General features: G+C 42.7%; 1 protein-coding gene and 1 long non-coding RNA gene across 7 annotated transcripts in view; one reads left to right on the forward strand and one right to left on the reverse strand.

Moving 5' to 3' along the window:
* Positions 1 to 12,300, forward strand: part of KDM2A (lysine demethylase 2A) — a 54,268-nt gene extending 41,968 nt beyond the window's left edge. For all 6 annotated transcript variants that reach the window (XM_053399328.1, XM_053399336.1, XM_053399318.1 and 3 more), the window contains 5 exons: positions 3,061 to 3,773; positions 6,182 to 6,345; positions 7,644 to 7,802; positions 7,997 to 8,212; positions 9,398 to 12,300. In XM_053399328.1, coding sequence (XP_053255303.1) covers positions 3,061 to 3,773; positions 6,182 to 6,345; positions 7,644 to 7,802; positions 7,997 to 8,212; positions 9,398 to 9,579 — 1,434 coding nt within the window. In that variant the 3' untranslated portion in view covers positions 9,580 to 12,300. The remainder of the gene's footprint in view (positions 1 to 3,060; positions 3,774 to 6,181; positions 6,346 to 7,643; positions 7,803 to 7,996; positions 8,213 to 9,397) is intronic.
* A 1,227-nt stretch (positions 12,301 to 13,527) lies between these two features.
* Positions 13,528 to 27,295, reverse strand: LOC128419070 (uncharacterized). The gene is made up of 3 exons (XR_008331804.1): positions 27,030 to 27,295; positions 15,199 to 15,382; positions 13,528 to 13,900 (listed from the first exon to the last, which is right to left on the reverse strand). It is a non-coding gene; the product is annotated as an uncharacterized LOC128419070 (long non-coding RNA).
* Between the last annotated feature and the right edge of the window lie 108 nt (positions 27,296 to 27,403).

A 27,403-nucleotide genomic window follows, 5' to 3' on the forward strand; every position in this document is an offset into this window, starting at 1 on the left:
TGGCTATAGCCTAGTTAGGTAAAGAAGAGACACCCCATTCTTTTTAATGGAGCCTAATTAAATCATCCAAAAATATATTCAGGTCACCTCTCTACTTTGCTAGCCCCATTATTGAAAATGGTTGTGTGTGTTTTTACTGGTGGGAAGCGAGGAAAATTAAGTAAGATGGGTTCAATTTACCATATTTTTCCATATGTAAGTCCATCTTTTTTGCTAATTGTTTTGAGTCAAAAACTGGGGGTCTTCTTATACACGGATGGTGAATGTACTCTGGCTCTGGTGGGGTGGCCTGGGATCAGGATCGGGCTCTGGTGCAAGTGGCCTGGGCTCAGGCCCAATTTCTTAATTTTGTGTTCAAGAAAATAGGGGTTGTTTTATACATGGCGGCGTCTTATACTGTATTGGCCCGAATATAAGCCGCACCCTAATATAAACTGCACCTTTAAAATTCGGGGGGGGGGAGAAAAAAAGACAATATCCAAATATAAGCCACTCCCTTAAAATTCCACAGGCACTCACACCTGTTCCGTTTTACCGTATGTCTGTTTCAATAGCGATATCGTAAAAGCCAATTTTTGTAAGGTCACAAAGTCATGCCGCACTTTAACTTTTCACAGTCGGAATTTCGAAACAAAAGGGCAGCTTACCGTATTTTTCGCCCTATAGGACGCACTTCCCTCCAAAAATGAAGGGGAAATGTGTGTGCGTCCTATGGGGCGAATGCAGGCTTTCGCTGAAGCCTGGAGAGCGAGAGGGGTCGGTGGGCACCGACCCACTCGCTCTCCAGGCTTCACGGACCTCTCTGCAAGCAGCGGGAGCGCTCCCGCTGCTTGCGGAGAGTTGCCAGCATGCCGAAGCCTGCGCGCGCTGAGATCAGCGCGCCCAGGCTTCGCGGACCTCTCCGCAAGCAGCGGGAGCCAGCGCTGGGCTCCCACGGCTTGCAGAGAGCTGCCTGTTTGGGGGCTGGGGTCAGGGGAAGCTCGGGCCTCCCCCGCCCCAGCCCCGCGCCTGGGGGGGAAATAATTTTTTCCCTTTATTTCCCCAAAAAATCTAGGTGCGCCTTATGGGACGGTGCGTCCTATAGGGCGAAAAATACGGTATATTCAGGCCAATATGATACATGGAAAAACACGGTACTAACAAAGGGCAAAAGACAGCCTTTAACTTCCTAACCACTAGCATCACCACTAGCTTGTCTCATGTAACCTTGTTGCAATAATCTGTCCCTTCAAAAACACTATACTGTTCACTTTTTTCTACTGATACAGAAAACAAAGTAGTTCTTCTGTCATTTTGGTTTTAGGAGACCAGTGTGGGGAGGAACTCCGTCATGATTAAGACTGGTGTCCTATTTTTATTTGCCTGGGAGTGAACCCTATTGAACTCAGTGGAGTTTACTTTTGAGTCATCATCTGTAGAATAGTACAGTAATATGGCTACCCTGATATATTGCTTTCGGAAAACCTTGCTTTGAGACAGTAGGTGCCATACATAGAGCATACTTCCTCCAAGGACTTGAGACTCCCTGGGGATGATTATCATTTCCATTCATGTCAGTGCAGGCTCCCATTGGCTTTCAACAGTTATTTTAGGAATTCAGCTTAACTATAAATGCCAGAAAATCTGTTTTCATATGTAGTGACAAGAATGTGTTTGCATTACATCTGTAGACCCTGATGTCAATAGATTGTGTGCAGCTGCTGCATTTTATGTAAATTTTGCTTCAAAGGGAAAAAGATAAGCCTGAGGTTTACAAAAGGATACAACTTGGAAAGAGCCGCAATTTTAATAATGCATTAAGCATTTCTTTCAGACATCTTCTGCAGTGGTAGAGTAACATTGTCTTTGATCTGTATCACTGTAAACTTTGTTTCCTGTCCCTCTGCTGTAGCTAATCCATAAACTAAAGTACAACAATGGTATCATCCTAAACAGTTTTCTTAAGAGAAAAGTGGCATGTAGATTAGCCCAGTTTGTGTTCTTCCTTGGCTTCTGCAAGTTCATTTGTCTACAGGAGTGGTGAAAATTTACAATTCTTTTATCTGATCTTTTAACATACCAACTAGATCAGGCATATGATCCATATGTTTTTGAACATCCATCAACCCCAGTCAGCGTGGCCAGTGGTCAAGGATGCTGGGAACTGTAGTCAAACATAAGCAGGACACTGTGCTGACTAGACAAAGGGGAATTAATGGGTGGCATTCAACTAAGTTTTACTCAGAATAGACTTGGTGAAATTAATGGACCTAACTTAGTCATGTTCATTAATTTAAAAGTTAGGTTTGTTAATTTCAATAGGTCTATTCGGAGTAAAACTTAGCTGAATTACTCTCCACCCCAATGTTTCTAACCTGAAATCTCTGAAGTAGGAAAATTAGTAAATTAGTAAATTAGTTGCCATCACTAGAAGAGCTTATTTACATTAGGACTGTGATAGTGTTTATTAACTAAGAAAATGAAGACATGCTAAATTTATTTTAAAGTTTTGTCTTGCTTTCCTTTAAATCAACCCCATAAATATTTTTATAAATATTTTTATCAGCCCTAAAGATACAGAAGCACCGTTCATTTTTTGTTTGGTTGGTTTTGGTTTTAAGCTTGCCTTCTAAATGCCAATAAAGCTGGATACACTGTTCTCTTTGTATCATTTTTTGGAGATGGGATTGAGAGCAGGGCTGTCCATGTTCATCTCAGTAGTGAGTCTGGGGAAGCTGGCTTCTGTGTGAAGTATACTTAAGCTGCTTAGAGCTTTATAGGCCAAAACAAGCACTTCACATTGTGTCCAGAAGCAAATGGAGAACAAGCACAGTTTTAAATGCGGGTGTCCTGCACTTTAATAGAGTTGGCTATTGGATAAATGGAATGACAGCAAAGAGTGTAAATTTCACTTCCTTCACTGACACCAGTGTGAAAGTAAAAGAGCTTATAATAACAAGCATCACCCACCCTGATGCATTATACTTTTAAATGGAATGCATTCTACCATATAAATTTCAAAATCTAACTCCCTCCTGTTCTGGTCTTTAAAATGGTAACTTGTTGCCACTCACTTTGCAGAAGCGGAAAATGGATGATGGCGATGATGACACAGTCCAAGCCAAAGTTCTGCGTCCTTTGCGAAGCTGTGAGGAACCTTTGACTCCACCACCACATTCGCCTACCCCAATGCTGCAGCTAATACATGACCCTGTGTCACCACGAAGCATAGTGACACGGTCCTCTCCGGGGGCCGGTCCTAGTGACCATCATGGGCCCAGCCGGGATGAACGCTTTAAGAGACGCCAGCTACTTCGGCTGCAAGGCACAGAGCGCACAGTGGTGCGGGAAAAAGAGAACAACCCTAGTGGCAAGAAAGAGCTGTCAGAAGTAGAAAAGGCCAAGCTCCATGGTTCCTATCTTACAGTCACATTACAAAGACCTACCAAAGACATGCATGGCACTTCCATTGTGCCCAAGCTGCAGGCAATCACTGCCTCCTCCACTAATCTGCGGCACTCTCCTCGTGTGGTCATGCGCCAAAGTTCAGCCAGAGCACCCCAGCGGGGTGGAGATGAAGAAGCAGCTGAGGATGAAGAGGAGGAGGAAAGTGCAGAGGAGGAAGAGGAAAGTGCAGAGGAGAGTGGGGCAGCCAGACTGAATGGCCAAGGAGGCAGGGCTCCAGATAGTGAGGAAATCTGGATGCAAAAAGAGGTGTGGATGTCTGTCTTCCGTTATCTCACTCGCAAGGAGCTTTGTGAATGTATGCGTGTATGCAAAACCTGGTACAAATGGTAAGTGACTGCAGAACTGGATCTACCGCCTGTTTCAATAGTAGTTCTCTCTTTTTCAGAATGTTTTTATTGAACCCCTAAGCCTCTTGGATCCAATTCTGGGTGCTGGACTATATCTTGCAAATTTATATGTAATATGCAAATGTAAAAGGGGCAATTTGGGCAAAAGGCAGAAAGCAACTGTACTTAATAATACAGTGCATAAACTTGTGGAATTCATGTCACAGGATGTAGTGTTAGTTGCAAGCTCAGGTGGCTTTTAAAGAGGATTACACAAGGCTATTGGTGGATTGTAACAGTTACTAAAAATTGAATCTCCACCTTCAGTACCAGTATAATGTCTAAGTACCAGGAAAATGTTGTAGACAAAGAAGCTTTTGATTTCTCATTCTTATCTTGCTTTTGAGTTCCCATGCCTAGTCACTGCTGAAAACAAAATGGGGTAGAGGGATCTTGATCTGATCTAGTGCAGCCATTCTTAGATAATTATCCTACTAGTCTTTCATCATTTGGGTATTGTCTGACTAAACTCCATGTGTTGCTCCTTTCTGGTAAAGCTGTGTGTAACCAATAGGAATCAAAATGATGGCCTGGGGCTATTAAATCCTAAGAACTTGCTTAAGCAACTCTATGCACCCGAGTTGCTAGTTCTATACTTATTCTATACAACCATCGGACCTAGATTAGATGCAAAATCCTCAGAAGAAGGACATGGCCATATTTTACAATTGGGCAGAATTATACTTTCTCCCTCTGTGTCTTAAGAAGCCCATCTCTGAAAAAGGGAGAGATACTAGTTCAACTCCCAGCTTCAGTTTCCCTAAATGCTGCCATCTTTAAGGAGGACCTGTCTTCAAGCATGAGCAGAAAACCTCAGATTCCTTGCTCCCACCCCCCAAAAACTTTCTAAGATGAAGAGTGACTCAAAGGCTAAAAGTCAGAAAAATGAAGCATACCCAATTCAAAAAATTCCGCAGTGGAGAGGTAGAGCAAGATATAGCTATTCTCAGTCAGCCAGTATACACAAATGTAACTCTTAGCCTTATGAGTTATCAGCATAGTATCCTGTCTCAAGCCAATTAATTGTATTAGAAAAGACATGTTACCTGCAATGAACACAGAATCAAAGCTGAAAACTTCAAGGATATTCTGCTGATAGACCAGAGGCATCCTAAATCTGATACAGAAAAACTTAGATGGCAACCTCATAATTCAGGAAGCCTTTTACGAGCCAGATTATAATTTTCCCCCCAATATTAATATGCAAATGTCATACCTGGATATAACTTAACGTAGGAGGAGTATTCCAGCCCTCAAGGGTAAGCAAGAGCCCTACTACTATGAGGAGTAGATATTTAAATCAGTAGTTGAGCCCCTCAGATTTCAAGGTATAAAATAATGTTGCTACCCTGGGATCGTTTGGGAGGAAGGGTGAGGTATAAATGTAATAAATAGGATAGCATCTCAGGTGTTTCAAAATTAGAAGCTTAGGACTCCAAGGACATTGGGCATTGCTTACCCCTACAGCAAGACAGTCTTACCCCATGTGTTTTCCGACCAGCAGTGGGAGAGTCAGAGAAACATACATATCAGAAAGACATTACTTTATTCATTCACCAACAACTTCTCAAAAGCACACATTTTTTTAAAGGTGATGACGTAGAATCCCTTAATATAAATTCTCGGTCACAAAGGAATGCAATAATTTTTGTCTTGGATCAATTAGAAAATATTGTAAGTTTTTTTATTATCAACAAAAGTTTTCTTTTCCACCCAATTTTTGTTTACGACTGCGAATAATGAATTAGCTTTAAAGTGTCTTACAAGTTTTTTCATTTCCCAAATAAGATTTTGCGGGTTACCTCTGCCTTGAATATGTTTACACAGAGGATATCTAGGATGATGATGTTAGGAAGGTGAACATATATCCATCCTACTACCTTAATTCCGATTTTCTTTGTTAGATATATAATGTGTAGTTTTCTAGCAGTTAAAGTGTTCTTTGGTTCTATAAAGCTTCATAGATGGAAAAGAATAGACTTGAAGGTGTGTCTAGCAGTAGCCTTCATAGTCAGTTACCTTAGGTATTTTTCAGTGATCTTCAAGAACCATATTTCTATTACCCCTGTGGAAAGAATAAATTTAAGTGTCTCAAAGGAAACACAATATTGTACCAGATACACCTGTTGAAGGGCTGAGGGGAGTTGACTAAGTCCAAGAGAAAAGAATTGGGGTTACCTACCCATCACAGACTAGGGGGCGGGCTTTTCTGTTCTCCTTGGTTTCAAAAGACATAAGTACTACTGCTCAGTAAAAGATCCTGTCACAAATAATTGGTCAAAAACCAATGTGTATAAAGAGTTTGTGGAAAGGTGTATTTCTAGTCTAATACAGTGTGTTTCAATTAGGTGTGGTGACAGGAGATTGTGGACGAAGATTGACTTAAGCAGGTACAAGTCCATCACACCTCTGGCACTGGGTGGCATAATCAGGAGGCAGCCAGTCAGCCTTGACCTCAGCTGGACCAATATTTCCAGAAAACAGCTCACCTGGCTCATCAACAGACTACCAGGTTTGTGTTTTAGGCAGCTGGGTGGGTACATCTTCACTATTTGCTTTAGTTTCAACATTATTGAGTTAAACTGAACATTCCACTATACAGGTCAACTTTGTGGTGCCTGTGAGTGCAGTGGTACCCTTGAAGTTTCCCCCTGGCACCCACTACCTGAACCCCAGCTTACTGGTAGTGAAAGTGGTTACACCCCCCCCCCGAAAAGTGCATAAAGACAGAAGATGGCAGAGTGACTCCCACTTCAACTTCCAGCTCTGTGTGCTTTTCAATGCACAGATTAGTTCTATTGCAGGCATATCCAACTCCCAAGAAACTGTGATCTACTCCCAGTATAAAAAAACTGGCAGTGATCTACCCATTGTCATTGGAGGGAGGAGGAGCGTGTGTGAGGTTGGTGGATTGCCCAGAGTTGTTGAGCTTTTGGGGGGGAGGATTGCACAGATTTTTTTTGCTTTTTCCCTGTAACGTTTTGTACGTGATATGGATCCCGCGATCTACCAGGATCAGCCAGGGATCTACCGGTAGATCACGATCTACTGGTTGGACATCCGTGTTCTATTGAAACAGACTTTTATGCAGGTTCCCTGGAAAAGCAAATAGTACATGCTTATACTCTCCTGGGTCCACTTGCCAGCAGTGGGTATAGTTACCCACATACTTGCCACACACAGGAGAAACCACAGTGCCCTCTCAGCTAACCTGTGCAGGTCAGCTGAGGAAGGGGGTTATCACTCCTCTCAGTTCATCAGTTGATTGATATGATGACTGAGGTGGGAACAACTTGCATCCTTGTAATAGCAATGGACACCCCCCCACACCCCCCAGTGCTGTGTCTACTCTTTAAATTTATTTTTCCCGCTGCCAGCAGAATCAGTAAAACAGAGCTTTCCAAACTGTGTTGCAACACATTAGTGTGTCGGTGTGTCGTGCGAACGCTCCCCGCGCTTCTCCCAGGGCAGGAAAGGGGTTAGTTTAACCTCGGGTTTGCTAGTAAAACTGAATTACTGTGTCACAAAATGATGTATGTCTAAAAAGTTTGTCACGAACATGAAAAGTTTGGAAAGCTCTGCAGTGGAGTCTTGACGAGCCTCAAAAATTGGCTTGGGAGCCAAATACATCTCTTAAACGTAGGGTGGAGAAGTCACTCCTACTTAACCTGAAATGAGGGCTCAAAATAGATCATTGGTTTTGTTTTACTCTCTGATGGATTGGGGGTAGTTCCATGCTGTTAACTGCATGAAACATAACTGTTCTGAAGTAGAAGGCACTAATATTTTCCATCTTTTGCTGTGCTACAGGCCTCAAAGACCTCATATTGGCAGGCTGCTCCTGGTCAGCAGTGTCTGCTCTCAGTACCTCCACCTGCCCCCTTCTCAGGACACTTGATCTTCGGTGGGCAGTAGGAATCAAGGACCCTCAGATTCGGGACTTGCTCACACCTCCATCAGATAAACCCAGTATGTTTTGCCTTCTGGATATACCAGTATGTTGTGCTTGCTAGTCAGGTGGGGAAGGGAGAAAGCTGACAAGAGTTGGATGCAATGCAGGTCTTAAAAGGGAAAAATTCAGACCAGAGGGTGAAATTTCTACTTGCATGCTCTAGAGAAACAAGAGACTGTGCCTTCCAACTTACTTGTATATCTTCCTACAGGCCAAGACAATCGCAGCAAACTCCGTAACATGATAGACTTCCGGTTGGCTGGGCTGGACATAACTGATGCCACACTCCGGCTCATCATTCGCCACATGCCTCTGCTCTCACGACTTGATCTTAGTCACTGCAATCACCTTACGGACCAGTCAACCAACCTATTAACAGCTGTGGGGTCTTCCACGCGAAACTCGCTCACTGAAATCAACATGGCAGGTTTGTGCATCTTTGATCGTTTCCCCCGACATGCTAAGGGCTGTGGACCATGTAAAATGGGTGGGGAACCTCTGATCTGTTGGCCGCATTTGATCCACCAGCGGTTCAGCTGTGAAGCAGGTAAAGATGTGGCTGCCAGGGTGTGCTCCCAATTGTGCATTTGCAAGGGAAAGTGGGCTTTGACTCGACCACCCCTCAACTGGAGCTTTGGAAGCCCTGTGCAGTGATCCAGCAGGCAGCTGTCTGCCTGTCTGTTCCATCACTGTGAGGGGCTTGCAAAGCTCTTGGTGCAGAGGTCCTCACCCCACCACCCCACCCAACAGCCAGCTGGCTATTGGGCACAGCTGCACAAGGGATTTTGACAGGTGGGCAATTCCGCCCACCTTACAAGTTTACCCCTAATGTAACGGCTGTATTCCCTCTTGCCTCACCAAGGTTTCTCTTTTGCTGGAAGAAAGAGAAAATACATCTAAATTTATCCAAGAAGTTTTTGCTCCAGACCAGAGGGATAAATGAAGGATTTAGTCCCAGGAGCCTCATAATGAGGCAGGTGTTATTTCCCTTTTTTTACAGGCCTTCCCCGCCCCGCAGCCCTCTTGTTTGTGGGGTTAACAAAATAGTAATCTGAGGCTGCACTTAATCTTCAAGTATTCAGATCTGGATATACTACAATACTGTCTTCTTTAAAAGTATTTGTAGTGACATATTTGAAGCTAGTATCCCTATGTAGCAGAAACACATACCACCTCAATATGCAATACAGGCTGACAGATCATGCCAGATGGAAAATGAGCCTTAAGGGAAATAATCATGTTCCAGCTTTTCTGTCTCCCTCTAGCATAAGAAACTGCTACTAAGGGTCTAATGGTTCATTGTTGCCTGATTCACAAAGAGTGGCTGCCTATGTGTGTCTTGTCAATACAAAAGTCAGACTTGTTCATATTAAGCTGTCAAAAGTTGTGAGGCTTATCAGGTTGAGGTGTGTTGGTATTCAAACAAGCAAGTGCTCTTAAGTCAGAGTTTGAATAGAAGAATCACACTTGCAAACCAGAAGAATCATTTGTGTAATGTAAGAGTCTGGACACTTTGTATTTTCTGAGTGTTTATACCAATGCATTTGTTCTCTGAACACCTTTGTGGCGCTAGGCATTATGCAAATAATGGCACTTGTCATCTTCTCCACAGGCTGCAATAAGCTCACAGACCAGTCCCTGCTGTACCTGCGGCGCATCTCTAATGTCACCCTGATAGACCTGCGTGGTTGCAAGCAGATCACCCGCAAGGCCTGTGAGCACTTCATCTCAGACCTGTCAATCAACAGCCTCTATTGCCTGTCTGATGAAAAGCTGATCCAGAAAATCAGCTAGAGATTTGCCACACACAGACTGAAGAGAAGGAAAGATCCCAGACAAACCCCTCTTGGAGAGCAGACCCTTTCCTCCCCTCCCCCATTTCCCCCACATCCACAGGCAGGGAAGATGCCTGTCTGACTGTGACTGTAATGTCCCTCCTCTCCTTGGGACTTCTGCAGACCAGAAAATCTCACCAGGCATTTGAGGAAGTGGCGAGATTGCTGGACGGGTGCTCTTGTGGGGTGCTTGCTCATCAGCTACATGCTCTAACTTGATGTTTTGTAGCAGCATTTTCAAGGGGGACGTGCCCCTTTCCTTACTTCTCAACCCTTCCCCCTCTACCATTATATCCCACAAGAAACAACTATACTTACCCATCAGATTGTGGGGGGAGGATCAGACCTGGATGGTGTAGAACAGGTGCACTTTTGCACCCTGTTTCCCTGCTGTCTTGGTATGCAATTTCTTAATATGTCATTGGGCTTGGGAGTCACTTCTCCTGCCCTTCCACACTCTGCTAAGCTTTCTTTCCTTGCCCTTCAGCAGCTGAACGGGCAGCAACTGCTCTGGGCTGATTATGCAGAGCAGTAGTGTAATGTCTACAGCAGCAGTGCCTCTTGTCTGGTAAGGGACTCTCCATGTGCCCCCAGGTCAGCCTGCAGGCACCTTCCAACATGAGACTAGAGCGGGGGTGGCTAAGTGTTCATACGGAGGGAACCATGTTCTTGCCGTCAACTTTCCCAAGAAGGGGAGTTAAGCGAGCATGCTCATCCTCTGAAAAGATGGCGGCGTTTGTAGAGGGAAAGCTGCAACAGAGCTTGGAGGCTTGGGAGGCATCTAGTGGGATTTCTTACACCAGCGGAAGTGGTCTCTGTCCCATAGTCTGTGGAAAGGAGCATTCTTGGGAGATGCTGGCCAACGAAGAAATGCCTCCATCTTGAGGTGCATAGCTGTTGGCTCTTGAGCTGGGAGACGGGTCAATGCCCCATTAGCTGCCTCTCTTTCTTTGCAATGAATGGCCGGTCCAAAGAACTTCTCTCTTGGGCAGCAGAGAGCTTTTTGCACTTTAGAAAGAAAGGTAATATTTTGGAACCCTATTTTATTTCCCCCTGCCCGAGTGACTGGACACTCCTTCCAGCTATCTGAGCTTGTCAGGGTTTGAATGCACACTTTGCACTCTGCTCTCTTCCCCATAGCGATAGCACAAATTAGACTGCCCTTCACCCCGCCTCCCCCTCTGAGCCTCGCATGGCAAAAAAGAGCTCTCCAGTGTCTGCGCAGCAAGGGAAAGGAGGAATCTGGAGGAAAGCCCAATCCACCCTCGCTGCTTTTGAAGCAATAAGGGAGGGGGAGGAATCTACCCCATAGCTCTCTCAATTGCCCAGCCCGATTGCATTGAATGCTGCGGCACCTGAGCCTCAGGGAAGAGCAGCTTCCCCTGCACTGATGGGGGTGGGGGATAAATATCTAGATCTACTGAATCCCAGAGGTTCCCCCTCACTTCCACATGAGGAGCAGGCTTCTTTGCCGAGAGGACAATGCTAGTGTGATGAGTTCCAGAGTGCCTCAGTACACAGGAGCTTTGCTGCAAATTGAATTTTTCTACAGAAAACGCCCACTGATCTTCTTCTAGAAGTGGAAACCTTCTGCCTTGTTGTGTTGGCTCCTGTGGAAAAAAATATTGTAGAATCAATCTCTTGCTTTTGTTTTCTTTCAAAAGAGGAAGGTGAGAATAGCCATAAATAGGAGGTTCAAGTGCATCAGCCCAGATAACTCCCACGGAGATCTCTAGGCTCTGGATATTTTGTGTTTTGTTTTGTTTTTCCAAAGTGGGAGCACCTTCACAACTCTCCATATGCATTGGTCAGCCGGAGAAGTGCTGAAATGCAGCAAGTTGGCATGTCAGGAGCATTAGTCTGGGAAGAATCTCGTCCTGCGGCAAGAGGGATAAAACAAGTAGCAGACTGATTGGGTGGGGTATTGGCTTCGCTGTCCTACAGCCTTCTCAAATGTGGCCCTCAAATGACTGTGGCTTAAACTTCAAAGCAAATTGTGATACTTCAATGCCTAAACTGGCCCCCACCTCAGAGGGCAAGTGATGACATAAAGGAAAGAGAAATTATATATGAAATCACTTAGTGATTTAAAACAAAAACATGCTCCCTAAATAAATCTCCCTAAAGAAAGTCACTATTGTCTAAAAGGGTTTGGTTGTTCTTTTGTGTTCTTTTGTTTTTGTTTTTTTGAAGAAATTGTAAATATATATTTTTTGTTGCTAACTTAGAGTCAATCTCCAATGTTGTGCTTTAAAATTAAATGTAAACATTAAGGGTAAAAGAAACCAAGTCTTGCGCTCTCTCGGTTGACATGTTTAGGGTTGGGGGATATTTGGGGCTAAAGGGAGGGGAGCTAGTTGGGATTTTTTCATTTTCTAATCATTTGCCAATAATGGTTTTAGAGAATCTTTCCTCAAACATATTACCACAGGAATGAGAGACAAGTGAAAGGGGGGAGACAAGATACCAGCCTCTGAAGGGAGACCTTGTTTCATGGGGTGGATTTTGGAATAAAAATTTCAAGAAAAAACATGCGGGTCTGCATATTGATTGCAATGTGAGCTCAAATCCAAGGGCAACTCCAGTCTGAATGAGAGAACCCAGTGGGTAATTTATCCTCCCTATATATAGGGACTTGTGTATCCCATGCTATTAAAATTTTGTACTCAGGCAATCCAAATTCTGTGTCCAGAAAAACTGAATTCTCTTAACTTGCATCAGTTACACAACCTTGTTCATTCTGCATAGCTTTGTAGGTTTTAAAAAAATATATAATTATGCCAACTTAGCTAGACATGGGAGGTGGACATTGAACTAAACTGGGTACTTGAAGCCCTATTCTCAACCCTTGGAAATGCTGCTTTAAGATTTTAGCAAGCATTACCCCTGCATTTTCAAGCATACCTTAAAAGTCATGAGGACTAGGAAGTTTTCTTTAAAAATTATGCTAAATTCTGCATTGTCTACCATTTTCTGCATGCCAAGAGTATATTGCAGCATATAAACAGCCCTGCTTATATCAAATAGAGGAGTGTTTCCAGGACCACCACCACAATTCTAGGTCTAAGGACCCATTACTATAGTTGAAGCCCTTAAGCTTGTTTTGTCTTAGATGGAACATTGTAATGACATTTTGGGCTGTAAGCTCATTGGTAATTTGTAAAAGATAGTGATATTGTTGCACTTCAAGATGGTAATTGAGTTTCAAGATAAGTTTATGAGATAACCAAGGCGTGAAACTTTATTTCCTTGTAGAGCAGAATAACAAAAACTGAGCAAAATAACATTGAGATAGAATTCCATTGCAATAGCCACGTGATTCAAACTCCCAATGCCATCTTCCAGGAATCATGTGTTTTGCTATTAGTTTTGCACTCTTACCTAGCACATTGGGTACATCTGGCTAAGCAAATTTGTAAGGCACAGCCACCTCCCAAATACTGATATTTATCCCAATCTTCTGGCGTTCTTTTGCATTCACAATTTGTTACATTTTCCTCTCATGCCCAATTAGTGCTTTATTTTCTCCAATGCCTTTCCCTGTCAGCTTTTTAATTTTACGGGCTTCTTGCATTGCTCCTACCTGAGATACAACGTAATCCTTTCCTAAACAAGAGTAAGTTTTTATCATAATTTAATGTAAAAGTAACACATAAGTTTCTTGTTTTGTATGCAAGGTACAGGTGTATCAAGGGCATTTAAGTTGGCTGTTCTTATTAATTCTATTTGTAGACCACCCTATACCTGTAGATCTCAGGGCTGTTGTAAGGGACTATCCAAAAATTTTTTTAAAACAACCAGACATTTATTTTTAACAGGCTATAGCATCTATATCTGGCCTTATACTTTCTTAATATTACTAAATATAGGTACTCTTCAAACTATATGAATATCCACACAATGAGAAGTGGTAGACTCTCCTTCCTTGGAGGGTTTTAAACAGGTTGGATGGCCATCTGTCATGGATGCTTTAGCTGAGATTCCTGCATTGCAGGGGGTTAGACTAGATGACCCTTGGATCCCTTCCAACTCCAAGATTCTATGATAATATCTGAACTATTTATCCAGTCCCTTCTGGCTCACATGCTACAACCTGTTGGTATAAATGTAACTTCAGGGCACTGTGGCCAAAACTGATTTCTGGACTCAATTTTCAAAACATGTTGGAAAAATCGGAAAAGGCTCGGGAAAATGAGTACTGTAGATACCTGGAGGATGGGGGAAAGATCTCTAATTATAAGCTGCCCTGGGAACACTAGTGTTGAGGATACAGGATAAAGCTGTCAAATAAAAATAAGTTTTCATTCTATGTATTGGCTTCTGATAGGAGCAAGTGCTAATCTAGCAGAAGTATGCTGCTAGCTGAAAAATCAGGTAAATCTAGTTCATGAAGACAAAAAGTTCATAATAGCAAGGCCAAGTCGTTGGAGCCCTTTACGGAATAGCCTTTGGGGCACTTATTGAAGATGCCCTGACTTAAGAAGTGACTGAGAGAATGCAGGAAATGCAGTATGAAATATACTGGCCTATCAGGAAAGCAAAGATCATGTGAGCTCATACTCTCAGATCTGTAAAAGAGTGTTAAACATGTCACTTCCTTAGCGTATGTATATGAAAGCCAACTAAAGAGACTTTGTAAGAAATGGAATTAACGAAGTGTCTTCTGCAGGTTGGTTTGCAAGCTTCTCTTAGGAAATGAGGTATACTTTGTGTGCATTCTGTCAAAAGCTAATGCTGATGGTATATCCTTTATAACTGAAACCGAAAGAAATGTTAGAAGGTGGACGCAAAGCTCAAAGACTGCAGCTGTCATGCAGTGATGCATTTGGACTGTCTTGAGCAGCCCCAGGTTTAATCCCTGGCATCTCCCAATTAAAAGGATCTCTAGAAGAAAGATGTCTGTGTGTGGCCTAGCAGATCCACCACCAGCTCTGGCCTAAATTGACCAGTTTTCCGACTCCATATAAGGCAATATTTTATATGCACCAGCATCTTTGCTACTTTGAAAACACTGTCTCTCATTGGTTGCACAACTGTCAGATAATAGAGCACAAATAGTTAAAATTAATAACAAATTAATTTCCTTTGATTTTTTAAAATCTTCATACTTCTGTTTGTGAAAATATTAATTTCTCTTCAGCAGCATTTAAGCTGTGCTTTCTATTGTCCCAACTCCCCACCACCACCCTTCAAAAGCAAGCATTGGTGTATGTTGCCACCGTTTAACTTGAAGCCTCAAATTTGGACAATGTTTGTGGCTACAAATTGCTTCCTCCCTCTTGGAGGAAAAGTACCATCTGCTGAGCTTAATTTGTAATCTCCATATTTGGGGCCTTTAAACATCTCCCTAGAGTCCAATTTCCTAAATCCATACCACCCTCTTCCTCATTCATGGATTGATTAAAACCAGAAAATTGCTACTTGAGCCAACGGCAGCTTTTGGATGTTCTGATACTCTGCAGACAATTTCTTTGTGTATATCCACAAACCATGAGGTGGGCAAAATATTTCTGATTTAGATTACCGTAATTGATGTTTGGGGTCCCCGTATCACAAGAGAAGGATATGTACTGTGTACCTCTTAATCTGTGTGCTTGGTCTGGAAGAAGTTGAGTGTTCTCTGAGGAAGTTTTTAAGGAAAGATCAGATCATAAGATTCACACTTAAATGCCCACAAGGTTCTAGATTTTGAATTTTGAAGCATCCTGATGTAAAATACAGAAGGCTCCTGCACCCTCGCTCATGGATATGTTTTGGTGTATCTGCAAAATAGCAATGTATTTTAAAAACCAACATGAGTACAGTCTTTCATACAAGCAATTCTACACATGTATAGACAACATGTAAGCACATTCAGTGCAAGAGGTGAACAATCCTGCAGATGCTGGCACAACCAGGTCACTGGAGGATGAAAAATAAATCCATATACCAGGGGGCTGTGCTTGGCCATATGTCTCTACATATTTATTTGCAAATGTGCATCTCCCCTACAAATATTCATGCTGTTCAACATGTAGTTATTGGTACCAGTTGGCCAGTATTTTCCTGGCTTAATCAGTAAAGCCATGATATCAAAAGTTGGCCACCCTGTGTGAGCACACCAGGAACATCTTACCTGGGTCAGGTGTAGAATGGTATTGAGGTGCTATATTAAAACAATGTTAATTTGCTCTATTTACTTTATTACCTTATTTATTTATGTATTTACTTACTAGTCGTTTGTTAGCTTTGTTTTGTTCTTCCCCCGAAGTATCCTAAGATGCCTGAATCAAGCCAGTGAGGGAAAATAATTAAGTCTACAATCCTCTCTACCTGGGAGCAAATTCAATGCCATTTACCTTGTGTGTGCATGGCAAATAGCTTGGGGTCTAAGTTACCAGATAGTATAGACATACACCATCTGTTAGATTTCTATCCACATAGATTTACTACTCAAACTTGAACCTTCTTGTAAGTAGCTAAGAGAATATTTTAGTTGCTCAAACTGTAGAGTGAGTTGGTACAAGGTTTTACAGGCAGAGAGGGCATTGTTGCATAATTTTACATTTACAAATGCCCTATGATGTAACATACATAACACGAGAAAGCTTGAAATCTGTGGGATGGGGGAAATTAAGTAGTGGAAAAAGGGGGCCAGATCTTGAAATGGGCTTTCCAGAGTATGTTTGTAGTAATAGTATTGTCTCTTACTTTTCCATAGGGTTGTCAGCTTTGAGTCCCCATTTCTGCAAAAACCATTTTTCAGATAAGGTTTAACCCAATATTACTTCTCTAATTGTTACAAAGCAGAAAAAGCTCCTTGGGAGAATTTGGAAACCCTTCAGCAAAGGCTGTTTTCTGTTGGTCTAAGCCAGGGGTCGGCAAACTACGGTCTGGGGCCCGGATACGGCCCACCAGGCTCATAAATCCAGCCCACAGAACCTGCCACCCGTTCGGTCAGACCCTGTGCTGAGCAAAACCAGTGCAGCATGGCGTTTCCTTGAAAAGAAGCCGCAGGTGCCTCACCGTACTGGGACTGACTTCTGCGACGCTGGCACGGCTTCAGATTGGCTGCAGGAAGTTCCTATAGCCAATCCGAAGCCTCGCCACCCACACGCTGAGGTCAACCCAGCGCAGCCATGGACGGCGAGGCTGGAGGGTGGGCAGCGGGTCTGGGCCGCGCCATGGGCATCATGACGGGCACATCATGGGCTTCAGCCGGAGCTTGGCATGCCTGTTGGCCCCGTGCCTGGCGCCCAGCTCAGCACACCTGCTGGTGGTGCGCTCGGCGGCCGCGCCGGAACAGCTGGAGGGTGAGCTGCGTGCCACCTGCCCGGCGCTCCGCATGCGTGGCCTGCCTGCCAATCTGGCCTCAGATGATGGGCTGCAGCACATGGTGCACGCCACCTGGGAGCTCTGCAGGGACGGGCTGATGGAGAGGCTGCTGCTCGTCAACAACTGTGGTGAGCAGGGGGCACCAAAACGCACTCCTGAGCGTGTGCAGAGCACGTTCCTCCAGGTCCGGAGGCAGCTGCAGGACTGGCTTGCAGGGTATTTATATTTTTCAAAATATAGTCTGGCCCCCCACAAGGTCTAAGGGACAGTGGACTGGCCCCCTGATGAAAAAGTTTGCTGACCCCTAATCTAAGCTCATATATCAAACCAGACTAAAGTTCTAATGTGCAACTGGAGGCCTGAATATCCTAGCTGCCATTTAAAAAAAATAAAAAATAATAGTTCTACCTAGATACAGAGGGGTGATTTAAAATGATACCGCATCTATAAAAGCATCCAGGACAAGAGAATTTAAGAAGGACCTCACTGGGACTTGGTCACAATCCCAAGGCCCTCCTTATAAAATGCAGTCTCTGATTCCTGACCTAGAGCCCACTGTCCTAAAGGACTGTTCTGTTCAGTGAGCTGTAAAAGTTGTTTCATTTTCCTTATTGTCCTGCTGTCTTTCCTCATCCCTTAACCTGCTACAACTTTGCCTTGACTTCTGCTTGCCCCGCCTGTTGATGTCTCTAACAGAGGTGCTCTGAAGACAGGGCAGCCCCTCTTCCTGCCATTGGCTTAGCTGCTGTGATGTCACAAGAAGGCCCCTGGCCTACGTATAGTAGAGTCACGGGCCACATTAGAACCTAAACACCAAAGTCTTCTATTATTACTTTGTTCCTGTCGTTGAATTCATCTGTAATTACACTGTGGGTTTTGAATGGCACTTCGTTGGTAAAGATTAATCTGTTATGTGCATGTGCAGAAACACACACATTGAGAGTCTGGTAAAAGGCTTGAAAACCAGTCATATACCTGACTCACCATGGATGGCATGAGCCAAACTTACAGCTCCTGATATTGACTGCTATTTTGTGTTTTAAGAAATTAAATATGAGTTATTACTAGTGGGCTTCATCTAATAATCTGCGAAACACTTCTGCTTGTGACTAACTGGTGGAATTTGGCTGACAAATCTGGATTTTGACTTGCACATTTTGACTTGAGTGTCGGAGACGGGATTGAATTTTGCTGTTTTACTCTCTTGTTGGCTTCCAACTTAACATATGGAAATGGTCACAAAATCTTGGGCATTCGTATTATGTTGATGACTCACAAGTTAAACTGAAGCTTAGCAGCAATTTTCCAACCTGAACCCAATAGTCTTTATTGGAACTAAGCCTGAAATCCTGAACCAGCTTGGTTCTAATTTTTAATAAGCTGTTTCAAAAGATCTCTATTCTGTGTTTTCTCCATTCCTAGCCCTCCTATGTGGTGTTACAATGTAATAATAAACCACCTAATTCAAGTGATCTTCACTAGCTATTCTAGGAGGTTCCAGAGGGGGTTTTTTTCATCCACAATACTGCTTTTCAAAAGTGGAAGCTACAGTCACCAAATGTTTTCCTTGCCAAGTAAGGTCATAGTGATCCCATTAATAAAAGCTGAGTGGAGTATGTCAAGCCATCTATCCATGCAAACATCCTCAAGCATGCAGGCGACTGAAGGCTTTAAGCTATCTTCTCTCAAAGAGGTACCTGGTGTTCAACAAGCAGCTGTGTGACTGGGGAGATGGGTTTTTGATCCAGAGAAGGGCAGTGAGCCATTTTCTAGAAAAAGTCAGAATGGCAGCTTCAGAAATAACCCAATCAAGTTGTCATAAAGATCCTAGTTCTATCTTCCACTGATTTCTCAGTCAAGCTTATATTCTGCCCCACAGAGCTGAATTCAAGTAACAGTGCACACATCTGCAGGGCCAAAAAACTGAACCCAAGAGAGGTTGCAGCTTAAAAAGTTGCCCAGGCATTTCCTTGCCATGGAACGGTGTTCAAAACCCAAACAATTGTGATTTCATTGTGTTTTTAAAAAATAGCACCTTATCTACATCACCTTTGCTTCAGACATATTTCTTCTTTTGTCAATAGTATGTAAAATGCTTCAAAGATTTATCAGATTTTATCTGTTGCTCGTAATGAATTTTGCCTCTACAACTCTGAAGACCCAAAGTAATTTGTATCTCACAGTAAGGTAATAGCTTTAACAGTGTAGACTGGAATTGAGGGGAAGTTGCTACATGATTACAGTATAGGGCCTCTCCCCTACTCAGATCCCTTCTATTTCTGCCTAGCAGGTAATATTCCTTTCCAGTTCAGGATACTTTAAATATACATACAGCAAGACAGAAATTCCAACCCCTGCCTTCCACTGTCATTTGGTTAGTTCATAACCTCTGGTTCAGAGATTTTCTAGCAAAACTTCTCAAGAAGCTGTTCAGAAGCTTCCTCCATGAGATCAGTACCAACAGACAAATTTACCTGAAAGTGAAAAGGCCACAGATTTCAGTAGGTGATACAGAACATGCTGTGCAGGCAAGAGTCCCAGGTTCAGTCCTTGGACCTTCTCCAAAAGCAGGCATGGGGAACCGTTGGCCCTCCAGATGCTGCTGAACTACAATGCCCAGCAACCCTGGCCATTGGCCAGCTTGCTGGGGCTGATGGGATTTGTAGTGCAGCAACATCTGGAGGACCAAAGGTTCCTTGCTGCTGTCCTGAAAATATCAGGCAGTGGGTGATGGGGGAAGAGCCTCTTGCAAAGAGCTGGTGCTAGTCAGTGTAGTGGATTGTGCTAGGTGGCTGGAGAGTCTGACTTGGTAGAAAGCAGATTCCTGTCTTCCGAAATGCAGCTTTTCCATCGCTCCCAACTCCCCAACCCCTACCCCAAAGCTAAATTTGGGAGGAGTGGCATCGTCTGAACCAAAAGGGTCCCGCTAGTGCTCAGCATGTGTGTGCGCGCACCCTATACTATCCTCTACAACACACAGGGTTTCCATGATGACCTGGCTGAATTCTACAGTAGTCTTTTGATATGGAAAGTCAAGGCAGAAAGTTTGAAAACCACTGTCCTAGTTATGTAGGGCCTAATAAGGAAATGTGTGTTGGCTTCCCCTGGAGCCCTACAGTACTTACATCACTTTAAACATATTATTTCCTGGCCACATATATGGCATTTTGCCAGCTTCTCCTCCGCGGGAAAAATTGGTCTCCTGCCCCAGGGTGGAGAGTGGTTTCTGTTGTATGGCGGTGCTGGTCTCACTTGGGCGAGGATGATCAACAGTAGTTGCTCTTCCTCCTCCTGGCCCTAGGTGAATGAGCTGGTGTGAACAATTGCGAATTATAGTGAATTCTGCTCTGGAGTAGGAGTGGGTAGACTTTGTTAACTTTGTGGCCCCTTTCTGTCGCTTAGTCTGTGCATATATGGGTGTAGGATCAGAAGCCTAACTACATCAGGACTTCCATATTTCAAACAGTGAAAATCCGGACAGAAAAGCTGTTGAGCTTTTGTTGCTGTTTGACCAAAGTTGTTGAGCTTTTTGGGCTGCCACCAAACATCCGGATTTTCCTGGACATTTACCCAATTTCCGCCTGGACACTGCTGCCGACTGCAGTATTTCGTATATCTCCAGGAAAATCCAGATATATGGCAACTCTAAACTTCATTGAACTTTCCTTGTTGTATTCAGATAAAATGTTCGTTGAAGCAATGTTATTTTTAGGTTTTCCTGCTGGAGCAACAGACATTTACTATACTGTATAGTGGCCTGCTGATGAAAAACAGAGCTGCAAGAGCAAAGGTAGGGGAGAGTAATAATTCCAAGGACTGGAATGTAAATGCCTCACAGAATCCTCCTTGGAAACGTACCCTGGAATTATCCACGCTAAGTCTCCCAAATGTGTGTGCTGCTCTGATCTCAAAGTCTGAATGGCCCAGACATAGGCCTCTATTTTATTTATTTTCAGTATTATTGATATAAATAAAAGCAGGGGAAATACATGCACTTGGAAGATGTGAAGCAGTAGGTCACAGTGGAGTCCTGTGGTACCTTTCAGGTTAATTTATTAGTGCAGGAGTTTTTATAAGCCAGCAAACAGGCTTGCATCTGCTGAAAGGGTAAGGTCTGGCTTACCAGAAGTAATGATGCCATACATGAAGTACTGTGAAATCCTATGCATGTTTACTTGAAAGTAAATCCCACTGTATCTCACGTAAATGGGTGCACAGAATTGCTGTTTTACTCTTTTAAGGCATCTGGGAATACTCTTTTGGCTTTGAAATGGAACAGTGTTTAAAAATGAAATCCTCTTGCAATGTGTATCTTGTAGTGGGGGAGTTAGAAAACAGTTCAGAAATCTTTAAGATGACTTTAAGGACACTGCCAGAACTGCAGCTTTCAAAGCTAGATTCAGGTAGGTGTTGGTCTGACGCAGTTGAAATATATATTTTTAAAAATAAAGAAGTTGTTCAGTAGTACCTTAGAGACCAACTAAGTTTGTTCTTGGTATAAGCTTTCGTGTGCATGCACGGTATCCGAAGAAGTGTGCATGCACATGAAAGCTTATACCAAGAACAAACTTAGTTGGTCTCTGAGGTGCTACTGGACAATTTCTTTATTTTTTAAGATATTTTGAGCTTTCAAAGCATTTTATATTATTCTTGAACAAAACAAGGTGCTGACAGTTTGTATCACCTTTCCTGAATACAAAATGACCTCCTCTGATTATATTCACAAGTGTTTCTCCCTTACTATAAGGATTTTAAAAACTGCTCTTTAAAGGAAAAATAGTGACTTAAAATCACCCAGCCTTGCTCCAGGAAGCTTCTGCAGCTGTTTTAAGTAGAGATCTTTGTATGCAGGTGTACATTGGCTTTGAATCTCATTCCATTCAAAGTACAGGCAATGATGAGACAAACAAATAGGAAAGATGATTTCATAGGACAGAGTTATGGGTTCATTCTGTGGTAGAGGTTCTTTACCTTTTTTGGGATCACAGACCCCTTCAAGAATCTGAAGAAAGCTATGCACATAAACACACACAAAGTTTTGCATACAATTTATGTATGCATCGGGAAAATCTTGTATGTGTGTGCCCAGGTTATGGATCCTCTGAAGCCCATTAATGGATCCCAGATTAATAAACCCTCATTTTATGGCCAAAAACTGGGACTGCAACACCAGATTCACAAGAACCTTCCTGGAGAGACTTGATTGGTTGAGATGGAGCAATGCATCACTCTTCACATTCTTTTGATGAATATAGTAACACCAAACAAACAGGGCTTCTATAGATTGTAATTTTTATATTGTTATACAGTACATGAAAAATGAAAAGGGATTTAAAAAATAGCTCTTATGGTATTTACTTCCAATATGCATATTATTTTTTGTAGATATTAGAATTCAGATGCCAATGTCTCTAGGGATCTTCTTAGCTAGAATTGAGCTTTGCAGCAGCACAGCACCTAAGTTGATTAGTAGCTAAAGGGGCCATGACTCTTGTTAATACAGAGCCATTGTGACATCAGAGTAGATCAGCCAATGACACTGAGAGGGAGGCAACCTTTGAGGGGAGCAGCAGAGAGAAAGGGGGGAGCACAATTTGGAAGAAGATCCAGCAACTCTAAGGCTCAGTACAAAAGTTAAAAGACTGGTGGTTTTTTGAGCCTTGTGATGAGAGGGTCTTTTTATGCTTGAGTGCAGAATGCTAGGAACAAAGACACATTTATAGACCTCAGTGAGAGGAAAGCCTTGTTACTAGGCCCTCTGGTTAAAAAAAATGAGAAGATTGTATGGTTACTGAGACAGAGGTAGAGCATAACAAACAATAAATACTTGTGCAAAGAAAAATTGCTCTCAATCATTAACCTCACAGGTAATGGTATGGGAGTTATTTGGGTGCAGAAGCTATAATAATTATGATGATGATGATGATGGCTTTCCAAAAAACAATTCCAAAAGGAGGGAGAAAGAGATGTTTTAAAAAACACACCAATTGCATGCATGTGAAGTTAAGATTGGAGTCTAGCAGTTCAGCCAGTTCAAAACTTCAGAAGCAGATGTACAAAACTGTACCATTAGCTCCATAAGTGTACAGAATTATGCAATAGAAGACATCCACTATATTCTATGGCACCATGGAGAATGGGCAATGAGGACCTTGCTGACTTTTCAAAGGCACACACTCCTGTGTAAACCTACAGGTGAGGATAAATAGTTTGTCTTAGGTTACATCCACACTATACATTTAAAGCGTTCTTATACCACTATAACAGTCATGGCTTTCTGCAAAGAATCCTGGGAACTGTAGTTAGTTAAGGGTGCAGAGAATTGTATCTCGGGGGGGGGGGGTCCTCTGAACAACTCTCAGCACCCTAAACAAACTACAGATCCTAAGATTCTTTGCAGGAAGCCATGAGTCAGTGACATTACTGAATGGGCCGCTAATTTCTTTGTTTCTCCCTATGGACTAATAACAGCGCTCCTTAGTAGAAAAGGATAAAAGAGAAGCCAGAGATACTATGTAGATCAGTGATGGCCAAACTTGGCACTCCAGCTGTTTTGGGACTACAACTCTCATCATCCCTAGCTAATAGGGCCAGTGGTCAGGGATGATGGGAATTGTAGTCCCAAAACAGCTGGAGGGCCAAGTTTGGTCATCACAGATGTAGATCCTAGTGTTTCATATTCTGCTTATTTCTGCACATCATATCTGAAAAGAAAATTGTTGTTCAAGGCAATCCTGAATAACTAGCAACTTTTCTCTAGAGCTGTTCTCTGGAGAGTATTACAACAGTGCATTGGACCCAAGTCCTGGGTGGAATATACACACACATAAAAAATGCTGTGAAAATGTGTGTTTTTTTAAAAAAAAACGTTTTGGAAAAATATATCGAATTTGTCATAGCTCATCATCGCCATCTATTGTGACATTTGTATATTGTACTTTACAACACACTTAAAACATTTTATTTGCAGCTATATAGCTGAGTCCCTGGTCTTGTTCTGCCAACCCCTAACACTTAGTGATGATTTACTATACAAGAACAAAATAAGCTAGCCCATTTTCATACTGGCACTTTATTCATTGTGGTTCTTACTATTTTATCAAATATTTCAGGAACATAACAGTTGCACTCAGAAATGTATTATTTCTGCTATTATTTTGTAGTACAAGATAACAAAGGCCTTTCTGCAGAAGGCAATTTCTGTTCGTGACATACATTTTTAGTTCACTTCAGGAGCACTGAGAGAAGGTGAACTGCCATTCTTGCAGTTAATGCAAGAACTTCCCTATTTGCATGTTCAAATATTACCCAATTACAGAAGGGAGGACCTTGGCTGCAACTTCTGAATCCCCAGAGAAACATTGGAAACATTTTTAACTGAGATAAGGTTTATTCAAGAAAGAACAGGACCTACATTTTTTCCAGAATAAACATAAAATGCATTTTCATTAATGAACTCACCACTTAAATGTTGAGGGTGCTAGTTGACTAAAGTTATACTCTAAATAGACATTCACTGAAATCAGTGGGCAAGTATCTACACTAAGTATAACTTCATTGGATATCATCCTGAAGGCTAAAACAAAAGGACAAGATTTATGGGTTCTAAAAAAATACTGTTATTACTAGGTACCATTTAAAACTAAATCTTCAGCTTTCAGAAGGGGACATGGCTTAGCAAGGCAGAAAATGGCTGTTTGACTCCAGAGCTCCAGTGCCTGGAACCATTTCCATCATTCAGGAGCTTCAGGGAATTAATCTCCCCAGGGCATGTGTCTCTGAAATAAAGGAATGACAGTAAACCAAACCTGTCAAAAATGGGTGGATTTCTCCTATTTTTTCCACCTGCAGAAGAAAGACAGGCTGAACACGGAGTCTTTGTCTAAGGCCAAGTCCAGTAAGTTGCCTGCTCAAGCTGCTGTTGCTCAGAGGTAGAAGGAAAGAGACTACAACTTGCAGCTTGGTTGTTCCTCATGAGGGAAATAGTAAAAGAAACATGAAAGCAATTAATGACTCCAATGGAAGGGACAGCTGACAGAGATTAATGTGCATCTGAACACTTTGACTGAGACTGCAAAAGAAATAGGGCAGATGCATGCAAAGCAAATTTGTTGATTGCAAGCAGATTACAAAGAGAAAAGGGAGAGGAGGCCGAAAAATCAGGAGAGACGTGTGAATCTTATATTTATGTGGCTTTCAGGAAAATGTGGAGCATGAGGATATGTTTACTTTGCCCAAGCCCAAGAAGGGTTCCTTTCCCCCAGAATGTGGTATTGTGTTTTGGCAGACACCATAACAAAATAATATGGAAGAAGCTAAGGGACATTCAAGACACATCCCATTACAGATGGCCTATCATGGTGCTATAAGATCCAGTCCCCCAAAAGCTTAGAAAGTATCACTGTCTAAAACCTTTTTACAAGAAAGCTGCAGGAGGCAGGGATCCACCACAGATTGGGGTTCCCAATCAAACTGGTTCTCATGAGAGTTGTAACGTCATTAATCACAAGGAATCACTGCAAAGCTATAGAGTTGCTGGAAACGCTGTACAGTATCTGGAATTCCCTGCAGAAATAACCAAGGATGACCCCCAGGAAACAGGAAATAAGGAATTAGAAGAACCCAGATGCTGTATAGGAAGAAGTGTCTGGAAACAGGCATTCCAGGAGAATGGCTCCATATATACCCCAGCATTTATTCCTGGTGAATCCGTGTTCACACTTATCAAGGTTTCACTGAGCACCTGTGGAAATCTATAGCAGTGCCTCCATTTTACCACCTACACACTATTTCTGCTAAATGTCTCTGCTGTTTTATTTAGTAATGGTGCTTTGCCACCGTAGCTTCCCCTTCAGAGTGAGTGCATTAATAAGAAGGGCACATGTTTCAGTTGACTAGACATGTGCCTTGTCTCTCTCCTTGTAGGCACTCAGCTATGCAAAGCTGAAAACAAAAAGGTAGCTAGAGAGGTAGGGTTGTTTAAGGAAATAACATTGCAACCTGTGTGCCTCAAACTAATAAACGGCACTTCAGTGTGGAAACGGTATTAATCACAACGAGGAAAACAGTTCATATAGAAGAACTGGATGAACCACTTTCTGGAGATGTCTGCCTAACAGCAGGATTTAATGGCTGTGAGAAAACCCTATAATAGGTGTGCAGGGAGAGGGAGGCAGGACAAGGTAGGCCTGGTTTACTCAGGCATCTCCATCAACTGATTTCTGTACATTTATTTGACTGGCTACTGACCAGGTGAATTAACTCCATGGAAAATAACTGCATTTAAGGGTATGAACATTCTCTTGTGTAAGTGTATGACAGCCCATTTCCACCCAGCAGTCAAGTCTGTTGCTTGCTTTTGCAGTCATGGTGATGAACCTCACGTATTATTCAACCCCTAGTCACGTCAGGCAAACTGAAACCACATATTTTGAATAAAGTCAACCTAACTTCCCAACAGAGATAGCAATACTAATAGAATAAGAACAGCTTGATTTTTTACCCGGGAGGTTTTTAAATAAACATTTGGAGAATGTTTTGTGTAATTTGTTCTACTGTATCTACCTTCCAGACAGGTGTCAAAGCCCTAGTATGCAAGGCCCAGTGAAAGGATATAGGCCTTGGTTGAATCTTAAGGAAAGCTGCTTAAGTGTTCAAGTAAAGCAGTAGCCACCTAGAAGGGAACCAGTGGCCTTCTAGACGTTGAACTCCTAACTCCCATCAGTTTCAGCCAGCATGGCCATTGATCAGGGATGGTGGGAGCTGAACTTCAGCACCATCTGAAGGGACACAATTTGGGCGCATGTCGGGCATGGAAAATCTTTGTCGCAGGCCAAGGCAAAAATCTATACGGTCACAGAATCTGGTGAAACACCTGAAACTTAACACACAGGGGGAAATGAACTATTCCAACTCAACATACCTAGGACCATACCAGTTTTCCAGCATGAAGAAACTGAAGAAAACTCTTCTTGTGGAAACTTTAAGAGAGTAGAACTCTGACCATTCCTTAGCCTTCTGGCTCAGATTAGCTACATATTGTATTTTTAATGTGTACTCTTCTCTCTAGCCTACAGTGCGCACACAAGAACTTACTTATTGTAGGTCTTTATCTCCCAAATTTGTACCTGTCAGAAAACAAAGGACAGTCTTTTGGTCTTGAGAATGTCTGCTCCTGAATTTTAATCTTGAATATTTTCAGAAGGGTAGCCACGTCAGTCTCTTGCACAAAAGCAATCAGGAGTCTTGTAGCGCCTTAAATACTGTAGTAATTTGTTCGTTAGCCTTCAAGGGGTCACGCTGCTCCTTTGTCGTGCAGACCTTCAGGATGTCCTTGAGAGACCAGAGGCCAAACGTGGATGTCAAAACCCGAAACGGGTTTGAAGGAATTACAGTATAGTTGTGGCCGATATTTTATGCGGGATGCTACCGGACGTGCTAAGGCAACGGCCGGGTGAAATCATGGCCCG

Source organism: Podarcis raffonei, chromosome 1 (assembly GCF_027172205.1).
Source record: "Podarcis raffonei isolate rPodRaf1 chromosome 1, rPodRaf1.pri, whole genome shotgun sequence".
Lineage (NCBI taxonomy): Eukaryota > Metazoa > Chordata > Lepidosauria > Squamata > Lacertidae > Podarcis > Podarcis raffonei.